The 20,052-nt window shown below is 44.8% G+C and overlaps 2 protein-coding genes and 1 long non-coding RNA gene across 3 annotated transcripts; 1 reads left to right on the forward strand and 2 right to left on the reverse strand.

Annotated features, from left to right (window-relative positions):
• Nucleotides 1-660: 660 nt before the first annotated feature.
• Nucleotides 661-1,574, reverse strand: LOC120427650 (RNA-binding protein pno1). Its single transcript, XM_039592529.2, has 3 exons — nt 1,344-1,574; nt 1,007-1,272; nt 661-934 (listed from the first exon to the last, which is right to left on the reverse strand). The coding sequence occupies exons 1-3, from the start codon at nt 1,457-1,459 to the stop codon at nt 693-695; spliced, it is 624 nt and encodes a 207-aa protein (XP_039448463.1). The 5' UTR covers nt 1,460-1,574; the 3' UTR covers nt 661-692.
• A 966-nt stretch (nt 1,575-2,540) lies between these two features.
• LOC120427649 (uncharacterized) lies at nt 2,541-8,730 on the forward strand. Its single transcript, XR_005606935.2, has 3 exons — nt 2,541-7,407; nt 7,481-8,180; nt 8,241-8,730. It is a non-coding gene; the product is annotated as an uncharacterized LOC120427649 (long non-coding RNA).
• Nucleotides 8,731-13,636: 4,906 nt separating this feature from the next.
• On the reverse strand, nt 13,637-14,509 carry LOC120427648 (uncharacterized). The gene is made up of 3 exons (XM_039592527.2): nt 14,372-14,509; nt 13,838-14,201; nt 13,637-13,772 (listed from the first exon to the last, which is right to left on the reverse strand). The coding sequence occupies exons 2-3, from the start codon at nt 14,146-14,148 to the stop codon at nt 13,760-13,762; spliced, it is 324 nt and encodes a 107-aa protein (XP_039448461.1). The 5' UTR covers nt 14,149-14,201; nt 14,372-14,509; the 3' UTR covers nt 13,637-13,759.
• Nucleotides 14,510-20,052: the final 5,543 nt, after the last annotated feature.

Here is a 20,052-nt window from a genome sequence, read left to right on the forward strand (position 1 = left end):
ATCAAGTATGCGCCGCAACCTCCCACGGAAAGTAAAACACCAAACACCAACCGCTTCCTTGATCGCAAACCGGTTCCTTCCCGTCCCGTCTACCGGTATGGCCCGCCGAATTTCCCGTCCTCCTCCACCGCCATGAAAACCGAAACCTGGAATACAAGACACTTTGATTCGGTCGCTCGCCCACAACAAATTACGACTTACCATCGAGAAATTACGATCGTAATATTACTGTTGAGAAATCTCGATCGTGGATCGAGAAATTACGATCGTAATTTGTAATACAATTTTTTTTAAATATTTTTTTATTTAAACGGAATATTTAAAAAAATTAAAAAGCATAAAAAAATAGAAAATTTCAAAAATATCAAAAATTTCAAAAGAAGGGGGGGGGGGGGCATTTCCAAAGAAGTGTTCATGTGGTTTGTGGATGGTCCCTTAGTATCGCTCCCCAGTTAACTCAATCGGAATTCATTTCGAATCGTTTACGTATTCCGTTTCAAACGCAACAACCGATTCCGTGTACGTACCGGTTGTTGCGTTTGAAACGGAATACGTAAACGATTCGAATTGAATTCTGATTGAGTTGACTGGGTCGTAGCATGAAATTTGTGTTTGTAAGATGTTCATTGGCCTTACTCAAAAAACAAAAATCAGTTAATATAGAATTTATTTTTTATTAACCCAAACAAAACTCAGAGCCTATCAGATATTTTGTTAGCCACGGTGCGTAGATTTCCGTACACTTTACTGGCTGGCGATCCAAGAATTAGGTGGCTTATGGCGCGTTTGGCGTACTGAATGTTTTTGTAATTGCCAAGAATGTGAATTTTGGAATCTTGCAAAACGATGCGCGTCTTGGTGGAGTTTTCCAGCGTGAACTTGGTGCGTCCTCCTTTACCGGCCAGCCGACCAATGGCTCGACTCAGGTGGTCACCTGAAACAAATTAAACAATCGAGTTTTAAAAAAACGCCCCCGGAGAGGGGAAACGAAGAGGGAAAATCCTACCTTTCAACGTTTTGACATCGTTCACTTCGAACGACTCGATGAACAGATCGTCCAGCCGTAGTAGTGCCAACGCGTCTTCGACCTCAAATCCTAGCACGAAGGCGCGGACAAAGTCAGCACCACGCTGCAGATTCGACGGATCGCGTGTCTCCGAACCGAGTCGAATTTCCACCTGCTTACAGCGCACATTGTAACGGATCTGCAGCAACAACTGCTCCACAACCGGGGTGAAAATCTTCAGCCATTGCTCCTTCAGCGCGGACTGTCTGTGTGGACGAAAAGCAAACAATCAGTAAATCGGGGGAAACATAAATTCCGCGCGGGGAAAGAAACCAACCTGGACCGGGGAACGAAGATTTTGCGGATTTCCTTTTTCTGTCCTGTGCTGGCCTTCTGCGAGTTTTGTCTCGTGGCCAAGGGAGATTCCTCAATTGGTGCACTATCGACCTCCATTTTATTGAGCTGAATTGGTAATTGCGAACAATTAAGGCAGAAAAACAATTTTTAATTATGGAAATTGCTAGCACATGGCATTGTTGTCGTTATGGAAAAGAAACGTCAACACCCCAACACGCAAAGCCGACATTAGTCTTTTAAGACTTAAAATTAGGCCTTATCGAACCTAACCGTGTTAAGTTTTTTTTAAGCATAATGATGGGTTTGTCTTAAAAAGACTAGTTTCGTTTTAGTACGAAAAAGCCTAAATTTTAGGCTTAATGTTATCGCCAAAAAAACATAAAAATGCGGCCGAAAAAACGGCACAAACGGATCTTGTGAACAGTGTGCAAAAGCGAAAGCTTCACGATGGCATCCATAACCTCGAAGAGGAATCGCGTTCGAAGCACCCGTACAACACCCGAGCGGCGGCGGCGGCACTTTCGTCAGCATACCAGGTTCCCGGTAGCAGCAGCAGCAATGGCAACAACAACGGTGCATCAGTGGTACTGAATGCAAACATCCCAATCAGCAACCAGTTCGACGGGCTGGAAGAGGAGCAGGGTGACGACTCAATTTCGTTGCGATCAATTATCACACCACCTCCGGTGCTAAAAATCGGCGAACCACGAGGGGTGGCTAACTTCCGCCTTGACCTAGCGATAAAGCAACCTTTACAAGAACATTCAACGTTCGTTTTACTTTTTCCACCTTCTGTGACCTTTTCTTGTGCTAACGCGCCTTAACTCGCCTTTTCTGTCCTTTTTTGTTGCCTTCTCTCACCAAACTGCTCGAATTATTTGACAACGAGAACTGTCAAGTACAGCTGACAGTTCTCGCTGTCACATTGGTCGAGCAGTTCGTCGTGGTAGAAAATTTATGTTTTTTACAACTATTTGCCACAAAATGCCACAAAATTCCGATTAAATTTAAGCTTTCGTGAAAAAAAGGTCCACCAAGGGTTTGGTATTGCAATAGTCGGAACTCTTCCACACGACCGGTATGGATGGATAAAGAAGGAGAATGCAGCGAAGGTCTCGGAAGAGCACGGAAGATGCTAAGTTTCTTCCACCGAATCTGCTTCGGCAAACATCAGATCGTCAAACCTGTAGGGTTTTCGTCCTTCAAAATAATGTAAACAATATAAATATATTGACCGGGTAATAATAACCCGAAACAGACTATCCCTTACTGAAGCGTGTACTTGGTTTTTGACAGCGCATGAAAAGAGGCGCGTGTTTATGTTTACGCTGTGGACAGTTGAGAGTGAACGTTTGGCGCGGAAGTGTAAGTGCGATTGAATTGTGCTGGAACCGGTTGGCGGAATCCGGAGCAGGACACGACGGAAGCGGACATGAGGTCAGTGGGTGGTTGGGAGGTTAATGATCGGCAGCGATGGTGCTGCGTCCGGAACGTCGTGTCTCAAGGAGTCCCGGTTGCGACTCTACATCTGGCGACGAGGAGAAAAGGACCGTTTTTTTATCAGAGGGAGAAGAAGGGGACAACGGACCAGTTTCCGGGTGTCGTCAAATTTTAAACGAGCGATTGTGTGGGAATTGTAAAATTGATAATTTGATTCTGGTAGTGAAGTGGTGAAGCGAGTGTGGTTTCTCGCAAGATTGTTGATGAGAAGAAAATAGTAGAAATTATTGAAAGTGGAAGCGAAAGTAAAAGTAAAATGGTTGATTGTTTTCCCGGAGGGCTTGTCGTTGTTTATGATTTGATTCTTGACAGTTTGGCTAGAGGGCCTTACTGCAGTAGAAGATGTGCTGAGCTGGAAGGGTCATGGATCGAATATTTGGCTAGGGACCAAATGTTCTAAAATGATCGGGCTCTGGAAATGAATTTGGCTAGGGGGCCAAATGATAAAAAAAAACTTAGCAAAAGCTAGGGGGCTCAAAATTGAATTTGACTAGGGAGCCAAATGATCAAATGTTTGCAAGAGCTAGGGGGCTCTGGAGTTGAATGATTTGGCTAGGGGGCCAAATGATTTAAAGTTTGCAAGAGCTCGGGGGCTCTGGAGTTGAATGATTTGGCTAGGGGGCCAAATGATTTAAAGTTTGCAAGAGCTAGGGGGCTCTGGAGTTGAATGATTTGGCTAGGGGGCCAAATGATTTAAAGTTTGCAAGAGCTAGGGGGCTCTGGAGTTGAATGATTTGGCTAGGGGGCCAAATGATTTAAAGTTTGCAAGAGCTAGGGGGCTCTGGATTTGAGTGATTTGGTTAGGGGCCAAATTAAATAAAGTTTGCTAGAGCTAGGGGACTCTGGAGTAACATGATGTGCTAGGGGGGCAAATGATCATAAGTTTGCAAGAGCTAGGGGGCTCTGGATTTGAGTGATTTGGCTAGGGCCAAACGATTGTAAGTTTGCAAGAGCTAGAGAGCTCTAGAGTTCAATGATGTGACTCTTAAATTACTCAATTTTGGCTAGCGGTTACAATCTATAAAGATTTGCCAGATCCTGGGAGATATAAATATCAGTGATTTGGCTTGGGGGCTAAATTTTGATAGCGTGGAGAAACTAGAAGGCTCTACAGTAATATAACTATTGCAGAGATGTCATATGTCTTTTGATTATCCGATTTAAGAGGCACCTTAATTTATTTAAAAGAGCTAAATGTTTGACAAGAGTCAAAGGAATTGAATTTGTACGAATTGATTCCCAGTACGTTGTTGTATTTAAAAGATGTTTCCTAGTCAAATCTGAAGTATTCAAAAGTAAAAGTGATTTCTCGATAGGTGTATAATCGAGGCAAAATCTTGACGGAGTTTGAGGACAAAATGTAACTGAAAGATTTCCGAGTCGAATTCATTGACAGTGTTCTATATATTTGACAGAAAAGGTTTGCTTTGGTTTGAGAGCCAAACGATGATCAAATTTTAATGTGCAAAGACTTGAAGACGAAACATTTGAGACTAGTGGTCGGATGTGGTTGGAAATGTGACAAGAACAAAACGCATGCTGCAGTTTAACTCACTTTACTGCAATATTAATTAGACGATATTTGGTTAAAGGAGTTTGAAGTTGAAAAAGGCTTCAATTGAAATGATTCAACTCTTCCATGTTTGTTATGATTAAAATTCCCACCAGGAAATATTTGTGAACCATTCAAAACATAAATGTGCTAATTGTTTCAAGTTTTCAAAGTGCCTTTTGTTTTGTTTGGTGTTTAAAACAATAGTAAGGTCTTTCTTCTTATCATTGTGGCGCATATGAGAGCAAGCTAGATGAAAGAAAAGGAAAGAGATGAGAGGTTGGCAAGTGTTGGACGAACAGTCCAAAGGTAGACCGAAGGTGATCCACAGGTTGGCGGGTTCGAAGTGCATAACAGGTTTTAGTTAGAGGTTTGCAGCAGAGACCACCGAAGGTTGTAATGCAGATGATTTAGTAAGTTGTTTACATTCCTAATGTTTTGTGCCTAGTCTAAGTCGCAAAGTATCAAAATGTTTTCCAGATACAGAATTGCTAAAATAATAGGTAATGATGGAACACGCGATGGATTGTAATTTTTCAATTGAAGTTGGTTAAATGTTTGTCTGAACTAGTCGATTAAAAATAAATGTTCGGCGAAAAAAAAAGAGAACTTTGAATGCATGATGTTTTTAAAGATTTAATTATTCAAGTGGTTTGTGTTACTTGTTGGTTTTATATTTTTTCTGTGATTTGTGAAAGCATACTGTATTAGTACACTGAATTATGTTTTGAGAAACGTAGAATTATGACAGTTGGAAATTGTATGGATCTAAGAGTTTTCATTTTTTTTTAAACATTTTTAAGTTGATGGCCACTGATAAATGTAAACGTAATTGAAAAAAAGTATTGTGTTGTTTTATTGATACTTATTAAACATTATAAAAATGATAATGTTTATAGACATGACAATTTACTGATTCAAATACTAGTATACAGGAAGGCTGCATAAGGTTCGAAAACATTGATTGTGTTTTTGAATAAGTAAAATACTACATGTAAAATATATAAGATTGAGAACAGTTGAAATACGAGAGTACTGATGCATTTGTTTTGAATGGCTAAAGTAACGTGTTTATAAAGATTGGATTTATTAAGGTTCAGATCGAAAGTCGAGATGAGAGGTCTTGTATAATAATAAATAATAATATTAAATTAAAGTGTTATTTGTTCTATGATGGAATTGAAGGATTGGTGAACTTCAATAACCGTTCAAAAGTTAGTTATCATCTCAGTTTTATAAAATAATTGTTAAAGGGCTAATCACTCCTGATATTATGATGATTATGAAATCTCTTTCGATATGCAGCAAAGGTATACTACGTGAATATTTTAGCAAATATGATATAACCAAAGTGATAACCTCTTCTATTGCTGTTTAGCTTGGAACAGTAAAGTTCTCTTCTTCGGTACGGAATAAGTTTTCGACTAAATTTTCAATCCAATGGACGTCAGTTTATGAGTGATAACAAAAGTGATCTAGCTAGTTATTGAACTGAAAATAATCAAACTGTATGAATATGTACAATTTTGAAATTTATTCAGATAATAAATGTTGAGATTTCATAACAAAGTGATTGACCAGAATTTCAAAATAGAGAAAAGATGAAAACATTGCCCAAATATGAGTTGTTGAATTCAATGTAGTTATGAAATGATAAAGAATAAAAGAATAGTCGAACTACTAATGCAATTTTTGGTAAATGCGATAGTAAAATTATAAAAATGCTTTTCAGAGTTTGTTGTGTTGATAATAAATTTATGATTTATTATTTTTTTATGTTAAATTTTTGGATTAACTCCAGGATTGATAAAAAAATAGATATTTTATTTTAAAAGCAATTCGAATAAAGTAGGATGTTTAGCACATTCCATTGGTATGTTATATCTGTAATATGATGACTTAAATCCATTGCAGCTTAAATAGATAAATCTGTGTGTCTTGTATGACATCTTATATTGGGTTCAAAATTCTCAGAATTATTCTCATGAAGAAATTGGGGCATTGACAAAAAAAAAAAAATCGGGATAGAACGTGATTTAATGTTTTGATAGCTTGAAGTGTAGAGAAATCGTGAGAATGTATTTATTAATATTGCATATTGGTCATACGAATGGTTTGAGGTTCATTGAAGTATACTAACTGTTTTCAAAATTATTCAAAAGGTGAAGTGGGAGAGCGGATGAAGAACATAGCTGGTGAACTAATGAACATCACTGTTTCAAATGTGTTGAAGGAGATTGAGTGTTACTTAAAAAAAATATGTTAATTTTCACTTGTGTAGGAAATAACTGAAGACGATTTGAATTCTAATTTGTTTTGAAAATATATAGTTCCATTTCGGCAAGTAATTGTGGCAGTTGATAAGGACGTTGATTTGTTTTGCCTTTAATGTTGAATTATCAAACTTGTTTGCTAAGCAGTAAATAAGCTTGGGATCGCTAGATAACTGGTTGAAACTGATGTGTATTTTGGTGTGGTTTTGTTTAGTTGAACTAAGGATAAATTATTGAAGCAAGTGATGAAGAGATTAAATATTTGAAATTGTCAATGAGAGTGAATTCAAATCCAACAAATGTTTTATTTAAAGGAAGATGGGGATGTAGGGTTTTCGTCCTTCAAAATAATGTAAACAATATAAATATATTGACCGGGTAATAATAACCCGAAACAGACTATCCCTTACTGAAGCGTGTACTTGGTTTTTGACAGCGCATGAAAAGAGGCGCGTGTTTATGTTTACGCTGTGGACAGTTGAGAGTGAACGTTTGGCGCGGAAGTGTAAGTGCGATTGAATTGTGCTGGAACCGGTTGGCGGAATCCGGAGCAGGACACGACGGAAGCGGACATGAGGTCAGTGGGAGGTTGGGAGGTTAATGATCGGCAGCGATGGTGCTGCGTCCGGAACGTCGTGTCTCAAGGAGTCCCGGTTGCGACTCTACAAAACCTCTCTGACCACCAGATCCACTATACAAACTTCTCAACTGAACCTAAAGTAAGTAGAATGAATCGTACGCTGCTTCATTTTCTCTGCCTGCCATCGTTAAAGCCGATTATCATCTTCACAGGTCGGGCAATAGTGTGACATCACCGTCCAGCTGCTGATGACAACGTAACGGCTCCCGGTCTCAAACTCCACCGTTGAGCTAAGCATCCTCGCAGTCAAACTCCTCCTGCAACAACCCGCCCACCAGCAGCAGCAGCAGCAAGATTGTATTTCCCCTTGTAACAATACCACCAGGACACAACCATCAAAGTGACAACATGCCGAAGCTAACCGGGTGGGCTGACTTCGAACGGGTTGACCATCCCGGTGTAGAACCTACAGCAGCTGACGGCGAACACGCTGTACTCTACCAGCGATTGGACTGTTTTGCACCAACCTCCGGACTCGGTGATAATTCCGGCAGCGCAGAAACGGTCGTGGGAGATTCGATGCGGACAGGTTACGACTTTGCAAATTCCGATGGTTGGCGAGCAGTTTAATCCGGTACATGAAGTTGGTCAAACGGTGTACTTTCACGAGGATTATCAGGGGTCGGGAATTGTCAAGAGGAGTACGATGAAGCGCCGGAGGCCGAATCGATCGTACCAGAGGAAGAGGTTCCAGCAGTGGACGATCACTACGGGGTGGAGCCACTGAAGCTGCCGGAGATTTGGAACGATTTGATTACTGCCAACCAGGAGATTTTAATATTGCACGAGTTGCAAGATTTGAAGCACTACATTGTGGACGCGAGGAAGATCGAGGATCAGCTGGTCGCTATGGTAAGGTTCTTTGCAAAGTTTAAGGAATTTCTTAAAGTTTAATCGATTTTGTTTTCACAGACCTTCGACTACTGTCCCAAGGAGCTACCGGATGTGGGCACTTGGAACCTTCACATCAAGAAAATACAATCTTATCGCCCGTTATGAAAACCGCCACGCTGCCGCTGTACCGCACAACCACCGTCGGAGGAACCCCAGGCGGACACAATCACTCAATGATAGATCGAAGAAAAGCTGGTCGGACAGTAGGCCGGCATAGTAGCTGCTAGTCGGTTCTCACGAAACTGGTTAGACGGCTGACATATTTTCGCAAGTTGCTAATCTACGACAAACCCTTTTTGCGACATCCTGTTTTCGTCTAGCACATCCAACGCTTAGGACCGCAAAAGATCCTAAAACAGTTCAACCACTTTTTCTCGATTCTCGATAATGTTTGCAATTAGTATATAGTGTGATAGTGCAAAAATGCAAAATAGATTTAAAAAAGTCGCTCAGTATGCTGCTTCATAAATAAAAAAATGTGTTTGATGACAGCAAAATTAAAGTCATTTTTATTTATTTTTTTTTAATAAAAAAAACCCAATCTGAGCTTCTTTCTTCTCCACCATTCACAGTCACGACCTCTCAGTGGCCGGTTCCACGGCACCGAATCTTGCGGAACTGACGCGAATCCGCGAGTTGTACGCAGCGACAAAGTCGTCCTGCATTAGCGCCGGACAGCCAGCTAGCAAAGTATTCTTCTCCTCTTTCTTGATACCTCAACTCGACGAACCCGCGGATGTTCCTCAGGGCCGACGAAGGTCCGGATGGTTTAAGGAGGACGCATCGTACCTGTTCCAGATTTAAAGTTCTTATCAACATGCGCTTCTTGTCGTTGTAGGTCCTTACACGGTTTAGTACTGGCGGAACAGAACCTTCATTTGGTCAGTACCACGACCGCGGTGAAACCGGAAAAGCCTAGTGAAAGAAAAACTTTTTTTAAAATTCTCCCTTAAAACAACCTCGTGCGAATCTTACCAATTACGGTTTCCGTAGCCAGCGAGCGCAGGATCAAGGTAATCCTGAATGTGCGACATCTGCGGCGAAATCAGGACCTTCAGCGCCCGACCGCACCAGGTCCGAAACCCAAGACTTGTTGAACTGCGTTTGCTGGCCAATCAGCTGGTTGATGTTGGTCGAGTCGCTCATCTTGCCCGGCTTAGGCGTCATCACCGGGAGACATTTTTTGGGGTTGTTGGATCGCTTACATGTGTTCATGCCTCCCGGCTGCAGGCTGATCCTTACTGCGGGCTTGTTGCTGGCGGTGAATGTCGGTTCCCACAGGACCTTGATGGGTGGGAAGAGGTCTTCCAGGAAGAGTTCAATCTTATGCCTAGTCCGGCGAAGGTAAGCGGTTGGCGTTGGTAAGCGTTGGTAAAAACTGGGCCTTGTCGAACTCGACGGAGGCCACGTCGCACGTATTGTTGGGCACAAAGCTGAGACCCTGGATTAGCGAGGAACACTTGTGATGAAGGAGGGGGCAGATGAAGGGCGACTCTTCAGTGACCTCGTAACAGTAGATGGTGGAGTCACCCTTGCAGGTGGCGAAGACTGTCGAGCTATCCTCGTCATAGAACGGGATGAGGGTCGCCGGGAAGTACCTACCGTTCTGTGACTCTGTATGGGGAGAGAAGTAAGGTTACTAAAGGGCAAGTCTTGCGGGATCTCTGAAACATACTTATCAAATCCAGTCATTACTATTTACTCCCCTTCAATCGCCCACACCAGCTTCTTCAAAAAAAATAAATTGTTCGCTAAACAGCAGTTTATTTGCACTTCTTTCACTAGTTTGGTTATGTTTTTGAAGGTTTTTGACAGTAAACATCGGACTGCTAGAAAAAAATCAAAACAAAAACCGAGTTGCCAGAACCGATGAAAAAACTGCTCGATCTAGCATGGCAAGGTTGCAAGTTCGATTTCTCGCAGCTCGACATTCGAGCAGAAGCAAGCCGCCCTATGAGCGCTAACGCGCGTTAGCTAGCCTTATCTTGCCTTCTCGTAGCGTTGTGGAAAAAATCGTCCCTTTGTGCAGCGTTATGAAATTTCGAGCTTAATGTTGAGCGTTTTTGTGATCTAACGCGAAGTGAGCTACCCCTCGCCCCCGCTGCTGAGCAGCCGGTGAAAATGGTTCTCTCGGGACTACCTGTGTATGACGAATTTGAACTGGAAACGGAACTCGCCGTTCTTGGCATTCACGTCCAGGAGCTGAAACTGTTTTCGCGAAAAGTGGTCGGGATGGAAGAGAGTGCGCTGTACCTTCTCCACTTCGCAAAAGGGACAGTAAAGCTGTCCGACCTGCAGAAGGTTAAGGCGGTGTTCAACACCGTGGTCCGTTGGCGCTACTACGAGCGGAAGCCGACCGATGCTGTGCAGTGCCACCGCTGCCAACGCTTCGGGCATGGTATGCGAAACTGCAATCTGGCACCACTATGTGTGAAGTGTGGCGAAAAGCACTTCTCGGCGGATTGCAGACTGCCGAATAAAGCTGAGCTCGCGAGGGTGGACAAAAGCGCGACACGAGAGGCGATTAAGTGCGCGAACTGCAGCGGCCAACACACCGCCAACTACCGGGGCTGCCCAACCCGAAAAAGTTACCTGGCCAAGCTTGCCGAAAAGAAGGCCGAGCTCCGCAACGCGCAGCCCCCAACGCTGCGTCCTTCCCGCAACACCGTGCCGCAGAACGGGAACCCCAGCATCAATTCAACGGCCGACACGTCGGTCATGACTTTCGCCGAAGCACTGTCCCAAGGGAACAGTAACAACACCAGTAATGACCTGTTCACCATGTCGGAGTTTCTCGCTCTTGCAAGAGAAGTTTTTACTCGGCTGAAAAGCTGCAAATCCCGACAAGACCAACTTGAAGCTCTCGTGGAGCTTACCGCCAAGTATATCTACAATGTCTAACGTTGTAGATAACTTGCGCGTGGCTAACTGGAACGGACGATCCGTTCACGGTAAGAAGCTCGAATTTTTCGACTTCCTAGAACGGCACGATGTGGACGTGGGAGTCGTGACCGAAACCTGGCTGCAAGAGAGACTCGCCTTCTACCACCCAAAATTTTCTTGTTTACGATTCGACCGTGCCTCAGCCGATGCCGAAAGAGGCGGCGGCGTCCTGATAGCGGTTCGCAAAGGCATTACTTACACGGAGCTCAACTTATCGACCAAGGTCATCGAAACTGTTGGCATTTCCGTCAGCACGACGGAAGGAAACGTACACATCATCGCTGCCTACTTCCCCGGGGCAAGATGGCGCTCAGTATGGACACAGTTCCGCCGCGACATTTCCACCATCATGCGGGGGGCCGGGCCTTTCTTCGTGGCCGGTGACTTCAACGCTCGACATCGATCCTGGAACTGTGCTCGGGCGAACAAAGCGGGGACAGTCCTGTACCAAGAAGCAGCCAGCCGCAACTTCTTCGTTCACTTTCCTGACGCCTTCACCTTCCACCCGTCAGGCCGCGGGCGGCCCTCAACATTGGACTTGGCGCTCTCCAACAACCTGCTGGACATGACGAAACCGGTCGTCTTGAACGAGCTTTCGTCGGACCATCGACCAGTCCTGTTTGACATCAGTCTGTCAGCTCCGATTGAGCAGTCATCGCCCAAGTTTCGCTGCTACGCTCGTGCCAACTGGCCGAGCTTCCAAAGGGAGGTAAACGCGAAGCTGGACTTACTGAACCCCGAAGTCACCGACCTCAACACGGTAGCCGAAGTTGACGCCGCGGTAGAATTCCTCACCAAGACCCTGCTGGAAGCCGAAGCTGTTTCAGTTCCAGAAGTTCAACAGCGTGACTACCACACTGCGACAATCCCTGAGGACACCCGCAGACTGATCGCGCTCCGCAACATGCGAAGGCGTCAATGGTATAGGAGACGGGACCCGATCACCAGGACATCGTGTCGTCACTAAACCGTCGAATTCGTGAGGAGTGCAACCGGGCAAACTTCAGCAAGTTCAAGGACACGCTACGAACGCTGCACGACGACCGGGACACGCTTTGGCGAATCACCAAGGCCCTGCGCGAGGGGCGTGACAATGGCCTTAATGTATTAAATACTGGCATTTAATACATTAAGAAATTAAATATCTCTTGCCATTTGACATTTGACAGCGCCACACCTGCTTTGTTAAAAACTTTGTGTTTGCTTTTGCGCGCAGCTGTCAAATTTATTTTTGTTTTTGTTTTAAACCTAATTTCACTTCCAAACAAGAAAATCTTTTCTGGAATCTGGCCACTTTAAAGGCAATCGCCCACCAAAGATTCCAACTCCAACTCGTCGGCGGAAGCAGTTACTACCTCCTTCGAGTCCGGATATACGGACGACCCGTCCGCGCCGGGGCCATCTTCACGGAACACAGACCGGAAAAGCCCTCACGGAACACGAGCAAGACCAAGAAGCCAACTACCGACTACATCGAGTTCCCTTTTACGGAAGGTGACGGCGGGGTATGTTTTCTCCGTAGCGTCCGGAACGCTGTTGGTGAAGGCTTCTTCAACCCTCGCCGTGAGTGTTTTAAAGTAATTAAACGAACACAGTCAAAAAAATACTGTTTATTTCAGAGCAACCAGGGACGCGATGGCGTCTTCGTTCGATTGTGCCGCTTGTGCGATTCACTACTAATCCAGAACCTCGGAACGTGTGCCGCCAAGCCGAGTCTGGACCACGATTCGAAGAATTACGACGTCAGCAGGCGTCGCGACCTGTCGTTCATTTCGATCTTCGCAAAGATGGATTCATCTCCGGAAATTACGGTGAATTCACTGGAATGGTGATTCGATTTTGGAAGATCGACAAGAAGACCCGATGGTGATTACATTTTGTTCGCGTTTCAAGGACCACCATAAAAGTCGTCCCGACAAGCATGATCAATTTAATTTATGTAACCTAGGCCCTTGGCAGTTTTTTTTATTGATTTTAATTGATTTATTTATTTGATTCAATTGTGTATTTATAATGGAAACCATTTAAATAAATAAATTAAACTTGTTTTCTAACTGTCTAACAAATGTTGCTGGACCGCCGGGTTTCATGGTCGTACCGGTGATAGTGGTCGTCACGGAGCCAAAAGATGTCACGGATTGAGCAGTACGGCTAGCCCGCTCGAAGGTGTACCCGACTGCTGTGGAGGTATGATGACGTTTTGCTCGTTTGGCGACAGGTACGGCCTACAGATTGTCAAGGCAAACAGATTGGCCGATGCAAAATAAATCGGAACTGCCAGTTTTGCTGGGCGTAAAGGGCGGTTGGTGTCCAGCGCGTTTGGATCTGTCAAACATTGGCCAATCTGTTTCCTTGACAATCTGTAGTACGGCCCGGAGTGAGATTGCTGCTGGTGTTGTTGTTGTCACACCTGTGGCTGCATATGGCCACTGCTACTCAATGGAGGTACTCCAATCAGTTAAGACTGCTGCGTTTGTTGCTACTGCTGCTGCTGCAGACTAAGATGCAAACTTCCCGAAGGTGGTATCGTCTAGTTGCACGATGCTTTGGAGCTAACCGGCGATGATACGGCAGCTCCACGTTAACCTGGTGCCTCAAGGCATCCACCTGAGAGGAAAAACAAAAAAAAAGTTTAGCTCGCGAAACTCTACCTAATCACTAACTCATCATACATGCAGCGATTTGCTCTCGAGCATAAACGCTCCGGCAACGCCATGTGATCCGCCGGGACCGTGTCCGAGGCTCCCACCTCCTCCGACTTCCGTCGCTTGATAGTGGTGGTGCGGCCCTCCGTGGTGCCCTCCACCAACCACACCGTGGCCGTCATGACTCTGGGCACCACTTCCGCCGCCTCCAGCACCACCACACGAGTTCGTCGCAAGAGTTCGAGCAAGTTCTCGTGCGCCTGCGCATTTGCGTGAAGGTTGTTGTTAATCTTAGCCTCCAGTTGCTGAGCGATGACAGATCCTCCGGCCAGCAGCATCTCCTGTATCAGCTACTTTTTGTGATCTCCTGCGCCATCGTTCTTCTGTTTAACTTTTTGTTTGCGGCAGTTCCACCCAACACAACAAAAACAAACGCGATGTCAAACGGTCGTACCAATGTGATGTAAAAAGAGGTGGCGATGTTTTGATCGTAAACAAAATAAATTCCTCGTTAATTAATTAATTTTGGCAGTTAATTAATTAATTTATTTAATTTCTTACTATTGTCGCGCCCCTCGGCCCTGCGGAAGACGACCAAGTACAGCCCTCCGCTGCGCCAAGGAACAAATATCATCGCCTCCTCATCCGAGAAGGCCCAACTACTGGCGGCTAGCTTCGCTCGCGCTCACACCAACCAAATGCCTGATGATCCAGTGACTGCCGCAGAGGTGTACAACTCCATCGATTTCATCGATCGGACCCCGCTGGCGGACAACCATTCGTGGTTGGTTCGCCCCTGGGTGCTGAATTGTGGTTCGCAAAACGGCCTCAATTTTGAACTGTCAAAGTGGAACCAATTTACTGTTCGCCAAAAGTAGAGAGTATTGTTATCGATCATTAAACATTGTTTTTTTTTGTTTGCAAGAGTAAAAAATATGAGGCTTTTGGAACCTGGAGTTGTCAAGAAAACTTAAGAAAGTTGAAGGCGAGATCGTCATTTTTTATAATTATGAATGGAAGTTGTTTGTGGAGTCGATGTGGTTGTATTCATCCAGAAGCTGTCTTTATTGTTTCATTCTATTGAAAACCTACTCACTAAAATGTTTTCTGTTTGTTGGATCAGCTTCGCTAGAATTAGCGATGTTTTTTCGCTGGACCAGGAAGAGCGACAGGATTCCAAAACCAGCCAGCGAATTTATTTGCGACATCGCAGAATAACACTCTCGCCGCAGTTCTTCGTCATTCGTAAAAAAGAAAAACCTCTTCTAACCAATCGAAACTTGCAAATACACACAATTTTCCAGTAAAAAATGTCAAAAACTAGACAAAAAAACACATACTACTTATTATAAAACAGCTCATTTACCAATGAGAAAAAAGTCATGCTTGTGCTTGAACAGCCTGCTACTTTGTAGATGTAAACAAAGTGGGATCATTCGAAAATCACGTTACGCATTCTCTCTATTCATCACCCAGGTTCGCCCCAAAGAAGTGGCGCAGCTCATCCGAAGACTGAAGGCGAAGAAAACACCGGGCCAGGATCAACTGAGAAACATCGTGCTGAAGCGGCTTCCCCGGAAGGCGCACATCTTCATTGCAAAGATCTTCTCCGCCTGTGTCCGACTCGGATACTTCCAAGCCGCGTGGAAGCATGCGGTGGTGATAGGCATTCCGAAGCCAAACAAGGACGCCACTAACCCCTCGAACTATCGGCCGATCAGCCTGCTTCCAACCCTCAGCAAACTCCTGGAGCGGGTGATTCTGGTGCGCATCGAACAACATTTGGAGAACACGCGGTTCATTCCGGACGTCCAGTTCGGGTTTAGACGAGGGCACTCCACCAACCATCAACTCGTTCGGCTCGTTAAGGAGGTGCGCGCGAACTTCGCGCGGCGCAAGTCAGCCGGCATGGTGCTCTTGGATGTCGAGAAAGCATACGACTCGGTGTGGCAAGAAGCAATCCTACACAAGATGTACCTCGCCAACTTTCCGCTGTACATCCTGAAGATTGTCCGCTCGTTCCTGCAAAACCGATCGTACCACGTTGCGGTAAACGGACACGTGTCGGACCGGCACGAAGTTCCTTTTGGCGTCCCGCAAGGCACCGTCCTTAGTCCCACGCTCTACAACTTATTCACGGCCGACTTGGCGATGATCAATGGCGCCAGCTATTTCCTCTTCGCCGACGACACGGGGTACCTCGCGTCGGACTCCGATCCGGCCATCGTCGTGACCACGCTGCAAGCTGCCCAAAACGCCATCGAACGCTACCAGAAGAAGTGGAAGATGAAGACAAATGCCGAGAAGTCGCAAGCGATCTTCTTCACACGCAAGCGAAGCCCACGCTACCTTCCCCGCAGGGAGGTTTCGGTGTGGGGTAGCCATGTGCCATGGTCAGAGGACGTCAATTACCTGGGGGCCGCTCGGACAAGAAGCTGACTCTCGCCAAGCATATCCAGAACGCCACGATCAAATGCGGTAAGATCACCAAGATGCTCTATTCTCTCGTCAACCGGCGGTCTCACGTGGATATCAACTCTAAGCTGCTACTCTACAAGACGGTGTTCAAGCCGGCGATGACGTACGGCTACCCGGCGTGGTACGACTGTGCCGCTTCCCACCGGAAGAAACTTCAAGTCAAGCAGAACCGGCTGTTGAAGATGATGCTAAATCTGGATCCGTTCCACCCGACTGACGACGTCCACAGGATGGCGAAGATGGGTTGATCGATTGGCTCCAGCGAGTGCTACCGAAGTTCTGGATGGGGTGTGCCACCTCAGTCAATCCCCTGCTGCAGCGGTTGTCCCCTTGAGCTGTGATATTAGATTAAGTAATGCCTCCTTTCCTCTAACTATCCCACATCTATTAGCTTTTTGGAGGTTATTTTTGCAATTTTTTTCCTTCTCTGTCTAATTCGTTCTCCCTAGTACCAGTAAACTCTCTCCCCATTTTGAGCAAATCAGCTGTTGAAAGGTAGTCCATATCTCAGCTCAGGATAACAACTGCACCAATGTAATTGTTAAAGCAACCTAATAAAATGAAAAAGTTTAAAAGACTAATTTTTAGGCTTTTGCAGGAAATGGGAGGGGATCAAAGCGGACATAATCCAAGATGGCGGAACTTGATAAGGACTTATTTTATGCCTGAAAAGCCTAGGGGATCAAAATGGCGGGAATAAAGGGTAGAAAATAAAATATTGTTGGGGGGAGGTGTCCACGTGCTTCCATCCCGCCAGTTTATATGTATAGCCTTATGGTACGTTCGTTTGAAGAGCCGGTGCGGCACTGAGTGCCGCACTCGTCGGTGTCAGTTTTGGTTCAATCGAACGTCATTTGTCAGTGCGTGTGGAACTCGCATGAAACTGAAAAAATATCGAGTGCGGCACTAGAGTTTCAGTTCCAAGATGGCGGCGAAACTCGTGCGGAACTAGCGCGAGTTTCTTCAAAGAAACACTTTGACAGCTCTGAGTGCGGCACTCAGTGTGGCACTAGCCATCAAACGAACGTACCATTAGTGTTGTGTTCACTGTATTTGATATTTTGTGAACCACACCGTATGCTGTACTCGACAGATATGGACTGGTTCCCGGCCGGGCTGATGGGTCTCGCAGCTGGCTAGTTGAACGTACCTGTTAGAACATCAAATCATGATGTTTTATCCTTTTGTTTCCTTAGTAACAGGAGAATAGTTAGTTCAGCAAGGGAATCAACAGTTTGATCCGTTCAGCTGTTGAAGCAATTGCTTTCGATTCAAACTTGTGCTGAACATTCTTGGACTACCTAAACTACTGATCAAAGGAAACAAACACGAGGGTACAAAGGGATAAGCTCCCCCCGGATGGGGCTAAATTGTGGAACGCTCCCAGTGAGTTTTACTGAGCTGCTTTGGACATTTTAGGTAATAGTAGTATTGTGGATTTAGCTCGTAGCTGGATTTTCTGGCATTTTCTCACGGTCATTGGAAACGGTCGTGGATAGACCTAGGGGTTTCCAGCTGGAGTGAAAAATATCAATTGATAGAAAAATTATGGATTAAAATTTTGCTTTTTTATCACTTCTCTGACATCAGGAATAATTGAGTACTAAAGCCCTATGTAATTTTTTATGTACAACGGTAAAAATCACGATTAAAAACCATTTCTGATCACTTTTTTTTTCATTTTAATGCGAATTTTTTTTTGACAAGACAACATTTTTTCGATGGATCAACTATGGTCCCCTTGTAACGAGCTGTCAAGTAGGAGCTTTTCTGTCAAGAAGGACGAGGTTAATTTTCCAAAATTGATTTAAAAATCAATTTTAAACTCTATGTGGTCGTACAAAGGGTCATTGCGAGGGGCAGGACACAGTTAATCGATTATATTTACACTAATTAATTAGAGCTGATTTTGGTCAATTAGCTAATTGATTAGCGCTGATCTGATATCTCATTCCTATCCCACATCAAATTACCTTGACATCTGGAGACGAGCCATTTTGACAGTTTGAAAACGTGTTTTGCATTAGACTGAGGAAACAGAACTGCATCAGAAAAAAACATTTATTTCGCACAATTATCTGTAAAATCTAAGCCCGAGTGCGGTTCATCCGGTGCAGGCAGGTTACGGGCTCCGCCGTAGCATGGATTACGGCAAGGCGCTGAGCGTGGCCCAGCGCAATGCAAGATAAGCTTAAAAAGGAAAAGAGGCACGTCGAGAGCTGGAGAAGGAGGAAAAAGCTCCAAGAACCAGAAAGAAAAACGGGGCCGGAGTGGAAGCAAGCAAGCTGGTCAATCCAGACCGGTACAATCCGTGTGAAGAAAGCCGGGAGAAAACGAATGCAAAAACGTAAGAGGAAGCCGCAAAGAAAAGTGCTAAACGGCCGCAAGGGACCTTCTCCACCGGATTTTGTCACGTTGCTTAAGCTGGCAGAGCAGAACCAGCTAGATTCATCGGAGCCTAAGCTGTTAAAATAAGTTAGCTTCCTGCAATAGCTACTGCCGCGGCCTAACCTCATCTCCTCCCGACTTAAGTGCCGACAAAAAGTCACTCTGAAATTCAACTCCCGGCAAATCCTCCTCGCTACCATTAACAGCCTCGTCTATTCTCCCGGCGAACATCCAACGGACGAATTAGTTTTCATCTCCCGATGTCCAGGGTTGTGGACACCGACATCAAGTAGGACTCCGAGATGGAAGATTTAATCGACAAAAAATAGAAATGTATTTTGAAAATTCTTAATGCGACCGTAACGAATAAACTTTTGGTTCTAATAAACGTGGGAAAATATTCTAAGTTAAGTTTTAATTTTACTCAATCGAAATGCCACAAATCTTTGAACCCTGTGGCAAGACTTCAGCAGAATGCAAGCTGTTCTGGGATACAAGACAGTCGGGAAACCTGGAGGTTAACTCCGGGACCTGCGCCGTGGTTTGCTGTTCCGATTACGACACGAATAACCTGTCCGTAAGGACGCCGTTGCGATTCCATTCAGCTACGCACCGGTAGGATCTTGACCGCGAACCTATTCTCCACCCTATACTGCGGCAACGGCTTCGACTGTTGGAAGATTTGTTGCGAGTTGAAACTTCCCAGAAAGAATTTCCTTTGCCTCTTTTGGTAGTCGGTTCTGACGACGGAAACGACTTATGTTCTCTTCGGCTTCCCTCCTCTGCACTCGGTAGCCACTTGCACCTAACCTGATTGGTTCCGGCTTGTCTAAAAATATGGGTTGTTAGGAAAACATCTACGCTGGGCAAGCTCTCCAATCGGCGATTGTCCTGGAGGTGGTTTTATCGGTTCCGGAACCAGTTAGGCCACTTTCGTTGCATACGTTTACAAAACAGCCGCAAGCCGGGAAGTTTTTTTTTGTTTTGTTTGATGTTTTGACGTTTATTCGTCAGCCCAAGGTAAAAGTTAAAAGGAGGGATGCGCTAATTGATTAGCAATAATGCTAATCAACTAACTGTAAATTTTAATCAACTAACCGATTAATTATCGTTGATTAGAGCTTGTGTCTCACCCCTCGGGTCATTGTACTCAGAAAAATAAGCATTATCGCTGTAAACAATAATATCAGCAATCTAAGCCTCATTTTAGGACCCAATTGTTTGAACATGCTCGCAATTTTTTTATTCGGTCGGAAAAATATTAAATTTCTTGAAAAAACTTTCATTTTTAATCACATGATCACCCCTAATTCTGGCTCGATGCCGCCATCATGCGACCGCGTGCTCCGTTTGTTTGTCAACAAAGCTGCAGCTGG

This window comes from Culex pipiens, chromosome 1 (genome assembly GCF_016801865.2).
Source record: "Culex pipiens pallens isolate TS chromosome 1, TS_CPP_V2, whole genome shotgun sequence".
NCBI lineage: Eukaryota > Metazoa > Arthropoda > Insecta > Diptera > Culicidae > Culex > Culex pipiens.

Coding starts and splice junctions, on each gene's coding strand:
- LOC120427648 (XM_039592527.2), bottom strand. CDS start 14,148: ATGCTGCTGGCCGGAGGATCTGTCATCGCTCAGCAACTGGAGGCTAAG.
- LOC120427650 (XM_039592529.2), bottom strand. CDS start 1,459: ATGGAGGTCGATAGTGCACCAATTGAGGAATCTCCCTTGGCCACGAGA. Junction 1,273..1,343: donor ATCTTCGTTCCCCGGTCCAG/GTTGGTTTCTTT, acceptor TCGTCCACACAG/ACAGTCCGCGCTGAAGGAGC. Junction 935..1,006: donor CGATGTCAAAACGTTGAAAG/GTAGGATTTTCC, acceptor AATTTGTTTCAG/GTGACCACCTGAGTCGAGCC.